The sequence below is a fragment of the Penaeus vannamei genome, chromosome 3, assembly GCF_042767895.1.
Source record: "Penaeus vannamei isolate JL-2024 chromosome 3, ASM4276789v1, whole genome shotgun sequence".
Classification (NCBI taxonomy): Eukaryota; Metazoa; Arthropoda; class Malacostraca; order Decapoda; family Penaeidae; genus Penaeus; species Penaeus vannamei.
This window is the reverse complement of record NC_091551.1, coordinates 34,962,567-34,980,066: the sequence shown is the minus strand read 5'-3', so window position 1 is coordinate 34,980,066 and position 17,500 is coordinate 34,962,567. Positions and strand designations below refer to the sequence as shown.

At 32.2% G+C, this 17,500-nt stretch overlaps 3 protein-coding genes across 23 annotated transcripts in view; 1 reads left to right on the top strand and 2 right to left on the bottom strand.

Moving 5' to 3' along the window:
• Opa1 (Opa1 mitochondrial dynamin like GTPase) overlaps window positions 1–11,812 on the bottom strand; it is a 54,216-nt gene extending 42,404 nt beyond the window's left edge. For 3 of the 14 annotated variants that reach the window (XM_070144526.1, XM_070144542.1, XM_070144566.1), the window contains exons 1-7: window positions 11,659–11,812; window positions 9,766–9,844; window positions 6,418–6,621; window positions 5,723–5,867; window positions 5,343–5,486; window positions 3,933–3,986; window positions 2,460–2,540 (exon numbers count right to left, since the gene is read on the bottom strand). In XM_070144526.1, the coding sequence (XP_070000627.1) occupies window positions 2,460–2,540; window positions 3,933–3,986; window positions 5,343–5,486; window positions 5,723–5,867; window positions 6,418–6,621; window positions 9,766–9,844; window positions 11,659–11,687 (736 nt within the window). In that variant the 5' untranslated portion in view covers window positions 11,688–11,812. Of the gene's footprint in view, window positions 1–1,644; window positions 1,669–2,459; window positions 2,541–3,932; window positions 3,987–5,342; window positions 5,487–5,722; window positions 5,868–6,417; window positions 6,622–9,765; window positions 9,845–11,658 lie in introns of all 14 variants that reach the window. The other 11 variants (XM_070144528.1, XM_070144547.1, XM_070144574.1 and 8 more) reach the window with 6 other exon arrangements.
• Window positions 11,813–12,109: 297 nt separating this feature from the next.
• LOC113829899 (cell division cycle-associated protein 3) lies at window positions 12,110–15,765 on the top strand. 6 transcript variants are annotated; one of them, XM_027383070.2, is made up of 6 exons: window positions 12,110–12,268; window positions 12,935–13,080; window positions 13,370–13,468; window positions 13,648–13,834; window positions 13,993–14,135; window positions 14,791–15,765. In XM_027383070.2, exons 2-6 carry the CDS (start codon window positions 12,949–12,951, stop codon window positions 14,974–14,976), a joined length of 747 nt encoding a protein of 248 aa, XP_027238871.1. In that variant the 5' UTR covers window positions 12,110–12,268; window positions 12,935–12,948; the 3' UTR covers window positions 14,977–15,765. The 6 variants fall into 6 exon arrangements, with proteins under 6 accessions (XP_027238871.1, XP_027238873.1, XP_070000743.1 ...); XM_027383072.2 differs by having other exon boundaries at window positions 12,179–12,356; XM_070144642.1 differs by lacking the exon at window positions 12,110–12,268 and adding an exon at window positions 12,298–12,405.
• The window catches only part of LOC113829898 (COP9 signalosome subunit 7), an 11,561-nt gene continuing 9,690 nt past the window's right edge, over window positions 15,630–17,500 (bottom strand). For all 3 annotated transcript variants that reach the window (XM_027383068.2, XM_027383069.2, XM_070144616.1), the window contains 2 exons: window positions 16,842–16,952; window positions 15,630–16,570 (listed from right to left, as the gene is read on the bottom strand). In XM_027383068.2, the coding sequence (XP_027238869.1) occupies window positions 16,424–16,570; window positions 16,842–16,952 (258 nt within the window). In that variant the 3' untranslated portion in view covers window positions 15,630–16,423. The remainder of the gene's footprint in view (window positions 16,571–16,841; window positions 16,953–17,500) is intronic.

Below are 17,500 nucleotides of genomic sequence, written 5' to 3'. Positions count from 1 at the left end.
AATAATAATAATAATGATGATGATAATGATAATGTTAATGTTAATGTTAATGATAATGATAATAACAATAGTAACAATAATAATAATAATGATAATAATAATAACAATAATAAATCTAGAAACAATTTCTATTCTTTCTAGGTTGGTTTTGTTTATGAACAGGGAAGATTGCTTGTTAAGCTTTCTCATTATGTCTGGATATGACAATTTAGTTTACAATTTGAGAAGAAATTCGACCATGGTAGATATACTGCATTATTCATATTCCCAAAAATTAGCTTTCAGAGATCTTGATCTGTTTAACTGCAACAAATTTGTGCATAAAAAATGCTATGGACAGGAACATGAATCAATAAAACATATTGAATAACAGCAGCAAATTGGATGTGTAGAAAACAGCAAAGCTTATTCTATACATAAAAACAGCATATAGCAGAAGCTCTCTGCATGATAATTAATCAAAATGAAAGTAAATAAAAGAAAGTTCATGTATGGTCCTAAGTACTTCCTATTTAATTTCACCAACACTGTTTTAGTTATTTTCTATCATCATATTCATTACCTACAAGTTAATCTTTATTAGATATCACTTTGCACCCAAGTGACCAGCTGCTCATATAAGCCTAATGCCCATATTTTGGTCCATGTGATTGCAGTGAAGCAACTGGATCCAAGGGGTTAATTATAGCTACAGGTAACTGACATGAGTAAATAGAGCTTTTATCAACTGATACTTTATATGAATTAAAGAAAATATGATCATATCTGTAAAATGATTATATAATGCATAAACATTTAAGCTAAATCAACTAATCAACTTGTAAATGTTATGAAAAGGGAAAAGGAAATGTAAGCAAAAGTCACTTATATCATATATTTACTCACTTTTGAATTTCTGTTCATGTATCTTTATAATTATCATATTCATTTTAGAACATTCATTCTTTAGGGAGAGTAAGCTGTAACATTCAATTAAGAAAACAAGCTATAGAATTTCCATTTTTTCATAACCTTTCAAATATCTAAAAATATGTGACAAAGTTTGATTAGAACCTTTTTGACATGGTTTATCTAACAACAGCATTTATATAATTATATCTGAATGCATTACAGTGTTACCAGATAAAATCCAAACTTGATACTTTTAGGGTGGCTGTGTCTTTATTCACCTACCTATACCATGTTGCCTTTATCACATTATATAAAACCAAGGCTAGGAGACATAGAATACAAAGACTCGCATTCAAACCAATTACAAACATAAATTATGCCTGGAGATCTAGTATGTACTTTCATTCTAATATGCCTAAAAAATAATATGCTTCCTGAAAATACTATTAAGTTCTACTAACACATAGTTAATTAACATTACTTAGCAATTTAGTCCATATTCTTGTATATTCAATATAGTACTGTACGAGATTGTGTGATACGATACAGCCTTTCTCAATGCATTTATGGTTTATTCATAGAAAATGCACAGCAAACATCCCAGCTGTTTATCATTGTCCATTTCTTCTGAACAGAATTTCTGATTGACCAACTAATGATTACTCCACAGCCTCTGAGCCAGTTAAAATGACAAAAGGCATAAAAATGGCAGCATACGCCACATGCAGACTACTGTTGTGCTTGTTTTCATACCTGGTTTGAGGCTTTGATATAGACCTGTATGGCATAAAGAGGCCTTAGTGCAATTTTCTTCTCCTTTTTTTTTGTTTGTTTTATCTATTCATTATTATCTTTTTTATCAGGAGACAGAGTTAACCCTATGCTGAAAGGAATGCCTATAGCTGTCATGATTCACACTTGTGCTGCCGTGCTGGAGCTGGCCCGGTTGAACAAAGCAAAGATTTGCAGGATGCTCTGACAGTTTCCAAATAGGCAGCAAATTTTCAGCATGGCCCTAGACTGAGCTATTTGTCTGCTTTACACAAAAGCTGAGATCTGATATCCAATAGATGTGTGAATAAACAATATAAAGAGAAGAGAAACCTTAACTTTGAAAATGGAAATGAAAAACTGAAAAGAAGACACTTTAGCCCAACTAAATAAATAAAATGTATATCTTGTGTAAAGTACAGCAGAGACGCAAGTAAGCATGTGGAAGTTTATATATAATTCTATAACTGAAACCAAACTCAGCGTTAAATCAATCAATATTCTCATCCACAATATAGAACAAAATATTGCAACTAGATTAATATTAGCATATTCTCAATAGAAAGAAAGAAAGAAAAAGAATATATAAATTATATATATATATATATATATATATATATATATATATATATATATATATATATATATATATATATATATATATATATATATATATACTCTAAAAAAGTTGTCATACTGTACAATGATGATAATAAAAAAAAATGCTCAAAAAGAAGAAAAGAAACATGAAGAAATAAAAGAAATCAAATGCAAAGCAAAAGGGCCGGCAATATTACCTGCTTTCTCTCGCTCTTTCTCTGCTGCAGACCCCATTGCAGAGAAGGAAATTGCATGCTGTTTAAGATCTGAGGAGAAATCTGAAATCAAAATTGGGTCATTAGAGACTAGTCTTACATTTTTCCTTTTCTTTTTTTTTTCTTTAGTTCTTGCCAATTCATCCATTTTCATATCTTCCACTTTAAAAGGTATTATTTGGCATGGATAGGATATTTCCTTTCTTTTTAATTGCTACAAAATCTGAAACTACAAAGGTACAAAAAAAAAAAAAAAAAAAAAAAAAAACGAAGTGGATTAAATGATACATTTTCAAAAGCAGTTAAAACTGAGAAAAACAGAATAAAATCAAACCACATAAAAAAATAAATCACACGAAAAAAGGTACTAAAAAGTTTTTTCACAATTACTGTGGATTAAAACACACGCAAGCATGACAATTAACATCTCTGTTATCATTCAACATTTCACAAAATCAAAAAACCTATGTGTTCTAAAGGGAGGTTTGTTTTCTTCTTCACAGAGAAGAATGAGTGTGCAGAATGCAAGACTGGAAGCACAAGGTTGGAATCCCCTTTATCTGCTGCAGCAGCCACTCACCAAGAAAATAGCTTCAAGGAAGGACTGAGGAATATATACAAACCAGGGATGGGAAAAAAAGAAAAAAAGTCTGAAAACAATAAACTATATAGATAAATAAATATATATCTTATATATATCTTATATATATATATATATATTTATATACATATATACATAAATATATATATATATATATATATATATATATATATATATATATAATATATATATACATATATATATATATATATATATATATATATACATATACATATGTATATACATATATATACATACATATATATATATATATATATATATATATATATATATATATGCATATATATACATATATATACATATATATACATATATATACATATATATATATATATATATGTATATATATATATATATATATATATATATATATATATATATATACATATGTACATATATATATATATATATATATATATATATATATATATATATATATATATATATATATATATACATAGTCACATAACATAAAATAATATAACAGCAAGTGCTTAGTCTTGGTAAAAACCATTTTCTTGGTCAATGCAATCTCAATCAGCTTCAGAAGTATCTTTACACTCCTAAAGATTTTGTTTCCTTAACAATTTAATCCACATATTACAGATTAGTAATCAGATACACAGTGGTCATCATGCTTTTTACAACCTTGTGACAGCTGCTACTGCCTTTAAAAACAGGAAAATAACAATAATCTTAGGAGTAATAAAAAAAAAAAAAAAAAAAATACAAAGCACCTTAACAAAGGGAGAGAGAGAGAAAAAAAAAATTACAAGATAAAAACTACTCTAGTTGGCAGCCACCTGACCTCTTCCATCTTGTATTCTACACACCTTTCAACATTGGCGTGAGGGAATTAGCCATCCCGGACAAGGTAAGGAACTCGCCTGGAGGGGAGAATGAGAACAAACCGTAAATCATGGTAGAACTGACATGTTTTGTGTTAGGATTGACAGCAGGGTACATGAAAGGGTTAATACCACAAGCGTTAAGCAACAGGGGCCAGCAACCTCAGCTTCAAATGATGAAATTTAAACCACTTCATGGAATGCTGAATGCACACACTAATATCACATTTGATTTTTTTTTACAAGTCCATTTAAAAACAAAACACACACACATACTTATGGACAAACGCACACACACATTCACAAGAAAACAGAAAAATAAAGAAAGAGAAAAACATAGGCCAGGTAGTTCAATAACAGGTTTAGCTGGCAGAAAAATTTGATACATGATTAAGTACTAAAACAAGTTGTATAATAATAAAATCTTATATCAAAGCAGTTAGGGAAACATGTCTAAAGTAATGCACATTCCTGTCAAAAAGCAGGAAAAAATAACAATAATAGTTCACATATAAGTGCAAACAAAATGTTGCTAAAATCATATGTTATACTTAAGCAAAATATCATTCTATTTAGTCTATATATTTTGTTTATAAAGACAAACAATGTAGCATATAAACCAAGTTCATTACAAAGCTAATGTAAAAAAAATCTATAAAAGTTTCATTAAGCTCTTCTCTACATCTTGAACAAGCTCAGTATATCTGCATTGTATTATTGCATACAATAATTATGCAACTTCTATCATTTATCCAAAGAGTTTTTATTTGACTAAATTCAGTCATTTTCATATATCTTGCGAGTCCTGAAGTTTGAACAGAAGGTTCAGGAAGTTATTTTTTTCTTCTTCTTTCCAGTAATGGAACTGAGGGCTGCCTGTATCCGGTGCTTTCAATTTATTATTCTTTTTTTTACATATTATAACACAATAAGATCAGATAAAGTAACACATTTTTGGGGTGCAATAATGTTAATTACATTGCATTCTACGGGATATAAAAATCTGAGAACAGAGAACCTTTAGTCTTTAACAAAAATGATATAACTTATAAAATCTAATTTCAGTGCTTTATTAAAGATCAGAATGTCACCTTTCCTTGGAACTGACGCCAGTTACAAACTTGTTCCTCAAAACTACACAACCATCTATCAATAATAGCTTCAACCTACAGTATTTGTGTAAATTACAAGAGAAAGAGAATAAATACAAAGGGGAAAAGAGAGAAAAATTTAGAAAAACAGCAAATCTTAAAAAAAAGAAAAAGAAAATGTCTTTAAAATGCAGCAAAATATTTTGAATCTAAAAAAAAAAAAAAAAAAAAAAAAGTAAAACAAAAACATACACACAGTTCTACCAGTGCTGCATCATCAATATTATTAATAGACAACACATACCATCCTCTTCCTTACCATCCGTGAAGAATCCTGAACCTTCAGTTTTTTCCTCTTCCGCTGCCTTGATTGCATCATCGAGCCGCTCCTTGAACCAGAGCACCAGCTGATCATATTTCGACTCCCCGAGCTCCTTGAGCTTTGGATCTGAGAAAATTAAGTATTTTGGCAATGAAACACATGGTGTATGATTGTCTGGATGGTATATATGATGAAACTTCTTGTACAATGAAGGAGAGAATAATATTGGTGAAGACAAAATAATAACTAATCGGTATCTATTATTTAATCTATGAAAGTGAATCCAATATCATATAAGCTTTACTGATATTTATTTATCAGCCTGCTATTGTTACATATAAAAAGCTGACGGATATAATCACCAAGAGTAAAATCTGGGACTGAATCCTTGATCTTGTCCCTGTATGAAATGAGAGCTGTCCTGATGGCATCCAGCTCCTCCTGAGATGGCATTAGTTCCTCCAGGAACTTTGTGTCTGGCAGAGCCTCCTTCCACTGCTCATAAGTCTGGGGAGTGCAAGAATGACAAGATGAGTAGAAGTTATTAGTGTTTGCTTTAATTGCTGAAAACTTGCTTATAAGAAATATTTTGCATAGTTCTGAAATGGTGTCCGTGCATTCATATATAAATACATGGAAAATTTAGTCTTACAAGCTTTTAATAAGTAAATGATATATGTTCTCCTTGATCTGACATTTTACTTTTACATTATCTATGTTAATCATAAAAAAATAGATCAAACTGTCTAACCAAAATTTTCTCATTGGATCAATTTCATAGTTATTTTTAAATAAATGCTACATTAGGATGTCATACTTTTTAGGAGGAGGAGGAGGAAAAGGAGGTGGGTAAAAAAAAAAAAAAAAAGAAAAAAAAAAAAAAAAAAAAAAAAAAAAAAAAAAAAAAAAAAAAAAAAAAAAACATGGATGAGGAGGAAAAGAAAGAGGAGGAAGAGGGAAAAAGAGGAAGGGGAGGAGGGGGAAAAAAGAAGAGGAAGGAGGGAAAAAAAGAAGGGGAAGGAAGAACATACAAGTAGAAGACAAAAAAATCTTATACCTTGGCCAAAGCACTGCCACCTGCAATGGTGCCACCCAGCAGAAGGTAACGTATCTTGAGAGCCCCACGAAGCACCCTAGCTACAATCATGCCAATCCCTCGAGAAGGAATGCCATAATTAGGTCCAGGGAATTTCAGTAGATCTCCTCTCAGAGGTCGCAGGGAGGAGTAGTGACGTACAACTGGAACAACCACTGTTCTGACCTGGGAAATGTTATATACATTGCAATTAAATTGTGAAGAGAAATATACATATTAATAGTAATAATAATAATAATAAAAATAATAACAATTATTATAAATAATTCACCACTTTATATGCCATCTTTATCTATTTTTTATATGTACTGATAATCAGGCTTATATTCATTGCACACATGTCAAATTTCTTTTATTTTATATTGCCTTTTACTTCCCTTTAGATTCCAACTCTACAATAAATTAAATAAAACATTGTATCTTATTGAACCAAATATAACATCCATCATTCTGGTTACCTGCACTATAGTGATATCAGTAAAATACACCACACAGTTCCACTACAGTAAAGCCTCACATTTGGTGAGTAACAGGCAATGTAAAAAGATGCTTAACAAATGCAAATAATATAACTTTTTGGAATATATATAACAATTTCTGGAAGCAGCATGTCTCCAAGTAATTTCATTTGACACTAATAAAGAAAAAAGAAAATAATAATAATTTCTTTGTGCATCAATCTCATATATCAAGATATGACATCAAGGGCAACTGTTGGGTTTGTCTTAATCATAATCCTTAATTTCAAGATAATGAAAGTGAGATTACTATTGAAACTTTTGTCTTCAAGCACTGCATTTCAAACACATTTGCTTACTCTCTCATTATGTATCTTTCAAACTTCTTTATTTTTCAATACTCTTGCTATTTCATTTCACTTTTACGTTTACCTTTACTCATCTTATCATTGCTATCAGTCACTGGCTGGCTTGCTCCCTCCTCACAATTATTTACATATGACCAATCATTAAAGCAGGCAGGTGGGAGTCATAAGGTGAGACTGATTTAATTATGATTTTATAAATAGCATGGGTGCCAAAAGGGATTTTTTAGCAGCCACATGCAATATATAGTAGCAGACTGTAAAGGTTACTAAATGTAAATTTGCCTAAAGAATACAATTTTATGGTATCCAAATAACCAAATGGTAGCTATCACAGAGACCCGAGGACTGCCAGCCAGTTTGTATTTCGGTAATTGTTGAAGACCGCGACGCACCCTCGCAGAGACTAAGTCGAAAAAAATGATGTTTTTCTGCATGAAATCCTATGATTTCATCGATTTTCGCCGTTGTTTCTTTTGCGAATGAATCGTTCAGGAGATCGAGTACAATTTCTCCATCGACGATCTTGATTTGATAGTCCCGTTAGCAGGGGAGGGCATGAAGTATATCAGGGAAATTATGGGGTAAAACAAGCTTAAATAAGAAGAATAACTATCAAAAAAGCGTAAAACTAGCACAAAAAGCGCTTAAAATCGGCCAATGAAACTCTACGGATGTAACCGCCATCTTTGAAAGTTTACGGACTGATGCGAAATAAATCAAAAACTCTATGGGAACCCAACCCACATTTCGGCAAAAACTCTACGGTAATTCACACATTCCAACCCCCAAAAACGTATTGACTAATAAACCAACCAACCTAGTATATCAATATAAATTGCCGTGACTAGGCGTGCCCTTCGGGCACTGCCCAAGGGGAGGGTTGATGGGGGGCAAGCCCCCAAACACCCCCCAGGACACATTCTCTCCACCACGGTATGTACGGCAAGACAGAGCTGCATTCACACCGTAAAATAATAAACCAAATACTTTTATATCCGGAAACGTGAAACTTTCGTTTCTTTGTACTGTTGGTATTGCTTCGATTTTAATCACCTTTTTCGTCCTTTGGAGCTCTTGATGGGCTCAGATATAAAACTGGGATGGTTACTGAAGTCTAATTATTCTTCGATGCCACTGTAAAGGTCTTAAAAAGAACCCAGAATCAACACAACACTGCAAACGCAACATTTCTCACCGGCTTTCAATCTCGAAATGAGCGGGTTGGTGAGCTGTCAATCTGTGGCTGGCGCAAGAAAGTGTGAAACACTCGATGCGCAGGATTCGATATGAGGGTATAGATAAATATAAAAATATGCAAATGAAGTATAATAACATTACTAAAAGACTTTAAAGGTATAAATGCGTACCAGCAGACACAGATAATTAGCCAAATATTGTTTTGACAAGCACGTAATGATACACAGACTAGTTCGCGACCGCAAAAATGCGTTCGTGGGTCAGTGTCGTGTTTTTCCTAGCAAGGTAAACAAGCTCATCGACTTTGAATTTGAAAGGCGGCTGCGCGTTATATTTTCGTCATTTAGCGGTGACTATAAGGCCGGTGCATCTTAAACTATACGCTATCCCCTTATATTTTTCCCGCTCTATAAGATGGCGGTGTCCATTTTCCTCTATCTACGCGCGTCGCGGTCTTCAACCTCTACCTGTATTTCTTTGGTTAGTAATACAGATAATATGTTACAATTAGAAAAACAGATGGACAAAATATGAAAGAAAGAAATATCTACATAGTTTTCCCCATTACCTAATTTTGGTCATTTTAGTTTTGGATATGCACAGAGTGCAAGGGAAATTACATATACATATCTTTGAATGAACTCAGACATTTTTCTTCTGAAAACCAATAAACCCCCACCATATACTCAATTTACATAAAATTTGGAGAGTTCCTTATTTCGTAATAAGTCACTTCAGGGGCATGCAAATCTTATAAATAATTACATGGCCATGGTGAAGAAAGATACATCATAGTCTTGTTTCATTCATCTCTTATGCAAGATAAGCCATATAAATTTTATTTTAACCCACTTATGATGGCTGTCAAACATATCAGACACCCGGAAAAGTAAACATTACAGGGTGTCAAGCTGGTGTGATGTTTGGTTGGAGCTCGTGCTCTGATTTTGTTGCCCGTGGTGGGTGGCAGGCGGGCAAGTTCCCGGACTTGCCTATGCGCTGATTTTGAAACCGCCCGAAAAATATTATTTTTGGCTTGAAAATGTACTGTCGCTAGTGGGTTAACTTAAATTTTGAACGAGAAAAATAAAATAAAAATAAATAAATTTGTGAAAATGGTGTCATAGCTGAGAAATGACTTGGAATTCCTCAATCTATTATAGAATATACTGCTAATATGATAGTGTCTATAATTGCATACTGTTTTTGGCAGGAAGTTCTCAATTTCAGTAATATGTGAACATTTATTCATTATAAAATCAATATTTATGCTTCTATCTTCTCACCTTTTCGTGATCTTGACGTGATGTAAGCATTTGCCGAGCCCATCTTGACTGGCTAACTCCAACAACTCTTATAATGTAACTGAAAAAAATAATAGCTATTAACTATCAGCAGCTATCAAGATGATAAAGATATACAGGATATATAGGTTACACCCAGCTCCCAAAACTCTTATTACATGACTGAAAAAAGATTCTCCAGCGATTATCACAGACAGACAAGGTAAAAAAGAAGAAGTAATATCTTTCTACAGATAAACACAATAACTAAATCTACATATATGGTAATTCTAGAGGAATTGGAATTTTTCATCTTTTGTTCATTATACATACATACATACATACATACATACATACATACATACATACACACACACACACATATATACATTATATATATACACACACACACACACACACATATATATGAAAGAATGCCATCCAAAACGCACACACTACCACTAAGATCATAGTATGTACCATAAAGCTTCATATATATATATATATATATATATATATATATATATATATATATATATATATATATATATATATATATATATATATATATATATATATATATACATACACACACACACACATAGTAGAGAGTGAGAGGAATTCATCAATATCATTATCATAGTGACTGGTCATGCAAAAGTATTCTGAATATTCCCCAATTGCTATAGACAGGCATTTTAATGAGTGAGACACGAATCCAAGGATCAGTCACTGAAGGTTTGATCATGCACTGTCAAACAAACACAAATATACAAAAAGGACAGTGAATGAACCAAAGTCTCCTCTCCCAATTTCTATGTTTGCCAGGCCAAGGGCTTTGTACCTATCCCTTCCTTATTACCACACTTCCTCTCCAAAGGTCTTCCAATATCTATATTTCAGTACATTTGTAGATAGTGAAGGGTAACAGCAGAAGTGGTCCAGAAAGCAATGAACCTCTGATTTACATGGGGTTTTGCAGGGTGATTTCACTCATAGCAGGCATTTTAAAGAGTTGCAGAAGTGAAAAATCTGAAAACTGGAATCGTACTTCATATGATAAAGCAAGTGAAAATTAAAAAAATAAAAACCAAGACTTTGCCATGTAAGCTTCAACAGGATGTGTGAACGAACAAGCAAATGAATCCCATCCAAAACGCACACACTGCCACAAAGATCGTAGTATGTACCATAAAGCTTCATAACTCATGCTTTTAGCCTTATAATGCCTACCCAATCCCAAGACCCCTCCCACTCGCCATATTACCCCAAATGAATGCTCCATCCCAGTGCACACCCAATTAACACTAATTGTACATTCAAAGACTGAAACTATTCCAAACTATGTTTAAAGTCTTGGTGACACACACACAATTTGCATAGAGGCAGCACTGACTGGTATAATGCCAGTGGTAGACATTACCAAATTACATTTCATTTGCTGGGGAACCAAAGACCGAATCTCTAAAATATGTTTGAACATAGAATATACCAGTATATATGGGATCTGTAATTCCATTTTATAATATCCATGATCCATATCTAAAAGTTCTTGATGCTAGAAAAAACTACAGATTAGCTAATAAACCTAAAAGAAAAATTTGATACAACAGGGAAAGGGCGTTTGAATCTCGGTGCGGCTTTTCGCCCACATCCTCTCTACTTACAGTGACAGACTCAGATAATAGTATCAGTCTTCCTCTTCTATATTTTGACACTAAAAACTACTCTTGTTGAACGTAATCAATACTGTTGTAATCTTTCATTTCACGGATGTTTCTGATGATACTCTATGGCATTATTATCCCTAACTAGAAAAAATATATTACAATTAAACTAGAGAAAATACAACTTTCACTTTCATCATGAGTGTCCATAGCAATATTCTTCACTTACCCGAATCTTCCCTTCACAAGTTTTTGCATAGTTATTTAGCCAATAAAAATAATATGACGAAACATTGACTATTTCTCCATCGGCTCAGCAGCTGATCTTCTGCTGCTGTAGAATCTTGACCGTATACTCGGGTCGCATAACAGAGAAAATTATTTTTCATGTGATCTATGCCTGATTATCTGTAATTCATTGACTTTCAAAAGCTTTTAATTAGTCTCTAATTATATTTACTTTAAATGACATGTTATATATTTATTATCAAGCAAGAGGTTTTGAAAATAAGATTCCTTTCATGAACTTGATATACGGATAATCCAAACGGTAATCCGGGTAAAGTGAAACACACCGATATTATATACTCAAAAGATTGGGAGAACACAATATGCTTTTATGATTAACAATGAAAATTATCCATATAGTGTACCTAATACAGCAGTAGAAGTTTTTGCAACCACTTGCTACTAGACGCTGAATCCCATACTTTACTCTGATTGGTTAAGTCCTCGTGACGTCACAGCTGTATCCTGTGTTTACATTTTTCAAATTGAACAAGATAACACGCAAAGGAAGTGTATTCGAGTTATTTTGAAATTCAGGACTCCTAAATACGGTAAAGACTTCTCAGTTGGTAGCGGAAGGTACTGTAGTAAGTGGGATAGCCATGAGGGACTAAAGAAGAAGTAATCAAGACTATAAAGGTATTTTCGCCTAATTGCTCGTGCTGCGTGTGTAGAGAAAGGTGTTGAGGTGATTACTTTGCTTTGGTTAATCTGGTAATGGCAGAACTTATACTTTGTTTTATAAATATCAAAGTGCTTTGTAATCAGTCCCTACGCAGTTCTTAATTAGGTTACCTAATATGTGTAGATAAACCGTCGAGGATAGTTATCGTTTCGCGAGTACTGGTTGCTGGCAGGAAGGTTTTAACTGGTACCGGCAGCAGTGTTAACAGAAGTATATTTTGTCGTGAGAAGTAACATTTTTACTATTTGTTCGCTGAGTAAGGCCATTTAATGTCTGACTTCAATAATTAAAACATTTATTTAATCCCATAGTTATGTAAAACACAAGCAAAAAGACAAAATGTGAGTATTTTTATTTTCTACTGATATCAACGGCATTCTTGAAAATCAGTTGTCCTGTTCAGAAGATGAGATTTAGAGTAATTTTTCAAGTGCATCATTCTTTAGAGGTTACAATGTCTTCATTGAGATATGGTGTTGTTTTTAGACACTAAGGGTAAGGCAAATGTGTACACCATGCCCTTTTATTGCAGACTGAGTGGCAACAATGGGTAATTTCACAAGCAAGCACCTAGAAGAGGTTCTGAAGCCAACAAAATCACAAGAAACACCCAAGTCACAAGTTTTGCCTTTTGACCCTCGCTCACCATCAGATGACATCACAAGAACACCCATAGCTGTAAGAACCTGTGCTGATATGTATTGCAACTGATATTAATGTAGAGATCTGTAAATGTGCTCAAGGTTTGTTAGGCTATACTAGAACACTAACAAGTGCAGATGCTACTGCAGGACTTGTAAATGGTTTGCCAACAGTACCATTCCCTAGCATATTAAGTATCATTCGTGCCTTAGAATTACTCTTGCCTTTTATGTTTTGAATGCATGTTACATTATGCAACTTAACTACCTCCCTTTTATGGTTTGAATGCATGTTACATTATGCAACTTAACTACCTCCCTCCTAGGTCTCAGACACCCCTGACACCAGCAGTTCAGAGTCAACACCCAGAGATGGAAAGGTTGTTAGAGTTTTACAGCTTGATCCTCGATCTCCAAATGTTGAAGTAAGTTGTGTGCATTTCAGAATGATGATGTAGAATCTCCAAATCCAGAAATACATATTATGCAATAAGTATTAGGTAATAGGTACTTTCCCCTCTTATTGTTTTACTAAATTTCAAAACAGTTGTAAGTACCTTAGTCACTGCTTTATTGATATAGACAAAAAAAAATTTAATTTCAGGTGAGTCGCACACCTATTGTTATTGAAACCAATGAAACTCGCCGGAGAAACTATGCCCTAAAACCATCCAAGCTTGCACAACTTGACACTGAAAATAAACCTGACAACATGGAAGATGGTGAAGATCAGGACCCAAGATCACCTACCACCAAAGTGCCAAGAACACCTCTTGAAGATAAAGTTCATGGTTTGTTACAACTTCATGGTTGATTTTATTTTGTTATGGTAAAATATTAAGAACTGGACAGTGTGCTTTTCCTTATGATATTTTTCTTTTACTTACATATGTAACTACTATTATTGTTGTTATTATCATTAATAATATGTTCTGTTTCCACAATGCAGTCTTTGAAGACTCACAGCCTGTGAAAGAAAACAAGGAAGATGATGATAGAAAAGAGGAAGAAGTAAAAGATGAAAACCCCAAGAAGAATCAAGAGAATACACTTGTTAAGAAGCTCTTCATTGATGAGGGATCTTCAGAAAAGGTATGAAAGTGCATGAATGAAGGTAAGGTTGCCTCTTTCAGGCTACATTCCACTAGGATAATTTTAAGATGCTCATGGGGGCTTATCTATTTTGATCAATAAGATATGTGAAACTGTTGAGTGAGATTCATTAATTTACAGAATGCTGTTTTTGTTACATACTTTTTGGTGTAGGCCTAACTTCATTGTATATGTTTTAATGTTCAAGGATATTCAAACATGGCTAGATTTGAAGAGATATGTATGGAGTTTATAAAGGGACACAAATTAGTTTTACCAATACTTGCTGTATATTTTGTAATATATAAATAGTGTGTATTTTCTGTGATTATCAAGCAAAGAACTTGATGCAACCAACTTTGCATTTCTAAAATGTGTATGTTTATGTGATATTGTTTTAAAGTGTTTGTCTTCAAAGTAGAAGCTCTTTAGAGCTTTAACTAATTGTATATTTAGGTTTAAAAACATTGTTTACCTACTTCTTTTTATGCATGTAAATCCTCAAAGGACCACTAAGTTGAATCATATTCAAATCTACAAATTTTGGATAAATTCATAGTTTATAATCAGCTGATCCTCTTTATGTTTAAAACTAATAGAAAAAGGACTACTGTTATGTAAGGAAATAAATATATGCATTTATGTTTGGTCTCAGCCAAGGCGCCCACTTGCCTCTGTCCAGAACACCACAGCTGGCAAGACCCCTCGTGGACTCATCCAAGCCAAACAATGCAGAAATGTTGAAGAGGAATACAACAAGAACCATCAGCTCATCCTCACACAGTTGACAGATCAAGAAAATACTGTGACATCAAGCACACAGTTTGTAGAGAGTATCTAGAAGCTTCTTACTATTAATTTTTTTCCCCTTTTATGTCCTATGACTTGTTATTATTGATATTCCTTTTTTATTATTATTTACTGTTATTCCTGAGCTCTAATGTAATGATACAACATTTTGTGTCTTCCTTTTTCTGTCACTTTGTGGTTTAATGCTGGTTATGCCCAACTACATGCTTAAGAAATGAATGCAATAACTATATAATATACAGTAATAATGTGTTAACACATCTGGTAATGAGGCATTAGGTTAGCTTTTTAGTTAGGTTATTTCATTTACAAATTTGTATTTCTGTTATTAAAAAGGAGAAATGTACTTACATATTTTCTTTTAAATGGGCAACTTAAACTGTAACTTAGTATTTTTATCAGTTTATCAACATGAACTTTTGAAAAGCTGGTCTATATCAGTATACAAGATTGCAAGATTTCATGTAAAAAATTATTACTTTTTATTTAGCCAGATATGTAATGGAATTTTTTTCTTGGGTATAATGTGTCCTTTTATTGGTTGGTGCTTGGGTTTGTTTTCATTTATGCTTTTAAATTTTATCATACTGTTTGTAGATGGAATAGTTCTTTTAGTTGCAAATTTCCTTTCTTAACAAGTAGGCCTATGTATGGTTGTGCCAAGGAAAGAAACTAGTCCTCAACTAATATAACTTCTTTAATCTATCACCTGGATCCTAACAGTTTATTCTGTTGTATGCTGTTTCCTCTTTTAATACTCATGCTGCAGTAAGCAAAATGTAAATATTTGGAAATGTGAATAAACTTTTCATTGTTTAAATGTAACCTTTTACAATATCCTTTACAACAAGATTATAGTAATGAGAAACTTCATGAAAGGACAAAGAAGCCACCGAATAGTCTTTATAAGGAGGGTGAGAAAACACTTTAGTTCAAAACTTCATGTAACACTTTTATGTCAGGAAACATCTCCATACTTCAAAGATTGTTACCTTTCTGACATATATTCTAAAATATTCTGTTTAAGACTGAATGCTTTGTTTTTCAATCGGTTTGATAGTAGTACAATCAATGACAATTTGAAACGAAAATTTCAGCAACATCAGTTCTGGATATTTGGGGGGGGGGGTGACATTGCAAGGGCTTTAAGAGTAAAAGTAATGTTATTTTCTTTTCAATAATAATAACCATTAAAAAGCATATTTTAATGAGCTGAGGTAAATGATATAATTTTTTCTAAGGTTATTTATTCAATAATACGAAATCAAACCACAATATTGATTTACACTATGAGTCACATTTTCCTATTAAAGAGGTAAATATTATTCAATTCACAATATAAATTGTTCCTTAGCTGTCCTTTTTCTTCACAATTTTTGGTGGTGTATATAGGTTTACACTCGGTAACACTTGGGATAAAGTTACTATTCCAAAATAATAAATTATTATTGGTGTAATAAAACAGAGCTTATCACTACTTATGAACTCTTAGGCCAAAACTTTGAGGATGATGCACGGATCCCTTTCTTAGCTGGACGTTTCTTATCATGATCACGTGAGTCAGACACCAAAGCTTCATCACCCTCTTGAGCTTGTGTCTTCAGTGAAGCCTTGATGTTCAGGACCTTTGAAGTGATAAAAGAGTATATAAATAAAATTTGAAATTACCACATATTTTGTAATTCTATAGAGTTAAAAAGTAATGTGTGAATCAAATAACCTTGTAATTTTAAAGAACTTTCAGTAGTCATGTAGAAAACAAATACTGCTGAGTATACTATATGCAAGCTACATACAGCCTTACATTCAGTAAATGTAGAAAAAAACAAAATATCTACATAACAATGAAGGCATCTTCAATAACTACAAGAAATACATTCATTTACAAAAACTTACTTCTGCTTCCAGTGAGTTGCGATGCTTCAGATGTTTCTCCTTATCTGAGTTGGCTCGTGTAATCAGCTGATCAATGTTGGCCAGCATTGTGTCGCAAGTGTCACACCAAGACTGCAGGGATAACATTGTAAATTCAGTCTTTTTTAACATTAGATTTCCTACTCAAAATGCACAAAGTTATAAATATAATTAATAACGAGAGAGAGAGAGAGAGAGAGAGAGAGAGAGAGAGAGAGAGAGAGAGAGAGAGAGAGAGAGAGAGGTAGAGAGATTAGATAGAGATATTATTATTAATAGATACAGAGAGTGTGATACATACATACATTATTAATATTAGATAGATAGATAGATAATATTAATATTATTATTTATTATTATTTATTATTATTAATATATATTAATTATATTATTTATTATTACTTATTATTAATATTATGATTATTATTATTTATTATTATTATTAATATTATTATTTATCTTATTAATATTATTATTATTATTATTATTTAATATTATTAATATTAATATTATTATTTTATTATTATTATTATTATTATTATTATTTTTATTATTATTATTTATATTATTATTAATATTTTTCATTAATATTATATTATTATTATTATTTTTTCTTATTATTATTATTATTAATATTATTA

Bases quoted from the DNA above. Each gene is read 5' to 3' on its own strand.
- LOC113829899 (XM_027383070.2), top strand. From the start codon at position 12,949: ATGGGTAATTTCACAAGCAAGCACCTAGAAGAGGTTCTGAAGCCAACA. The intron at 13,081-13,369 runs GTAAGAACCTGT...CCTCCCTCCTAG, and splicing joins TCACAAGAACACCCATAGCT to GTCTCAGACACCCCTGACAC. The intron at 13,469-13,647 runs GTAAGTTGTGTG...ATTTAATTTCAG, and splicing joins CTCGATCTCCAAATGTTGAA to GTGAGTCGCACACCTATTGT.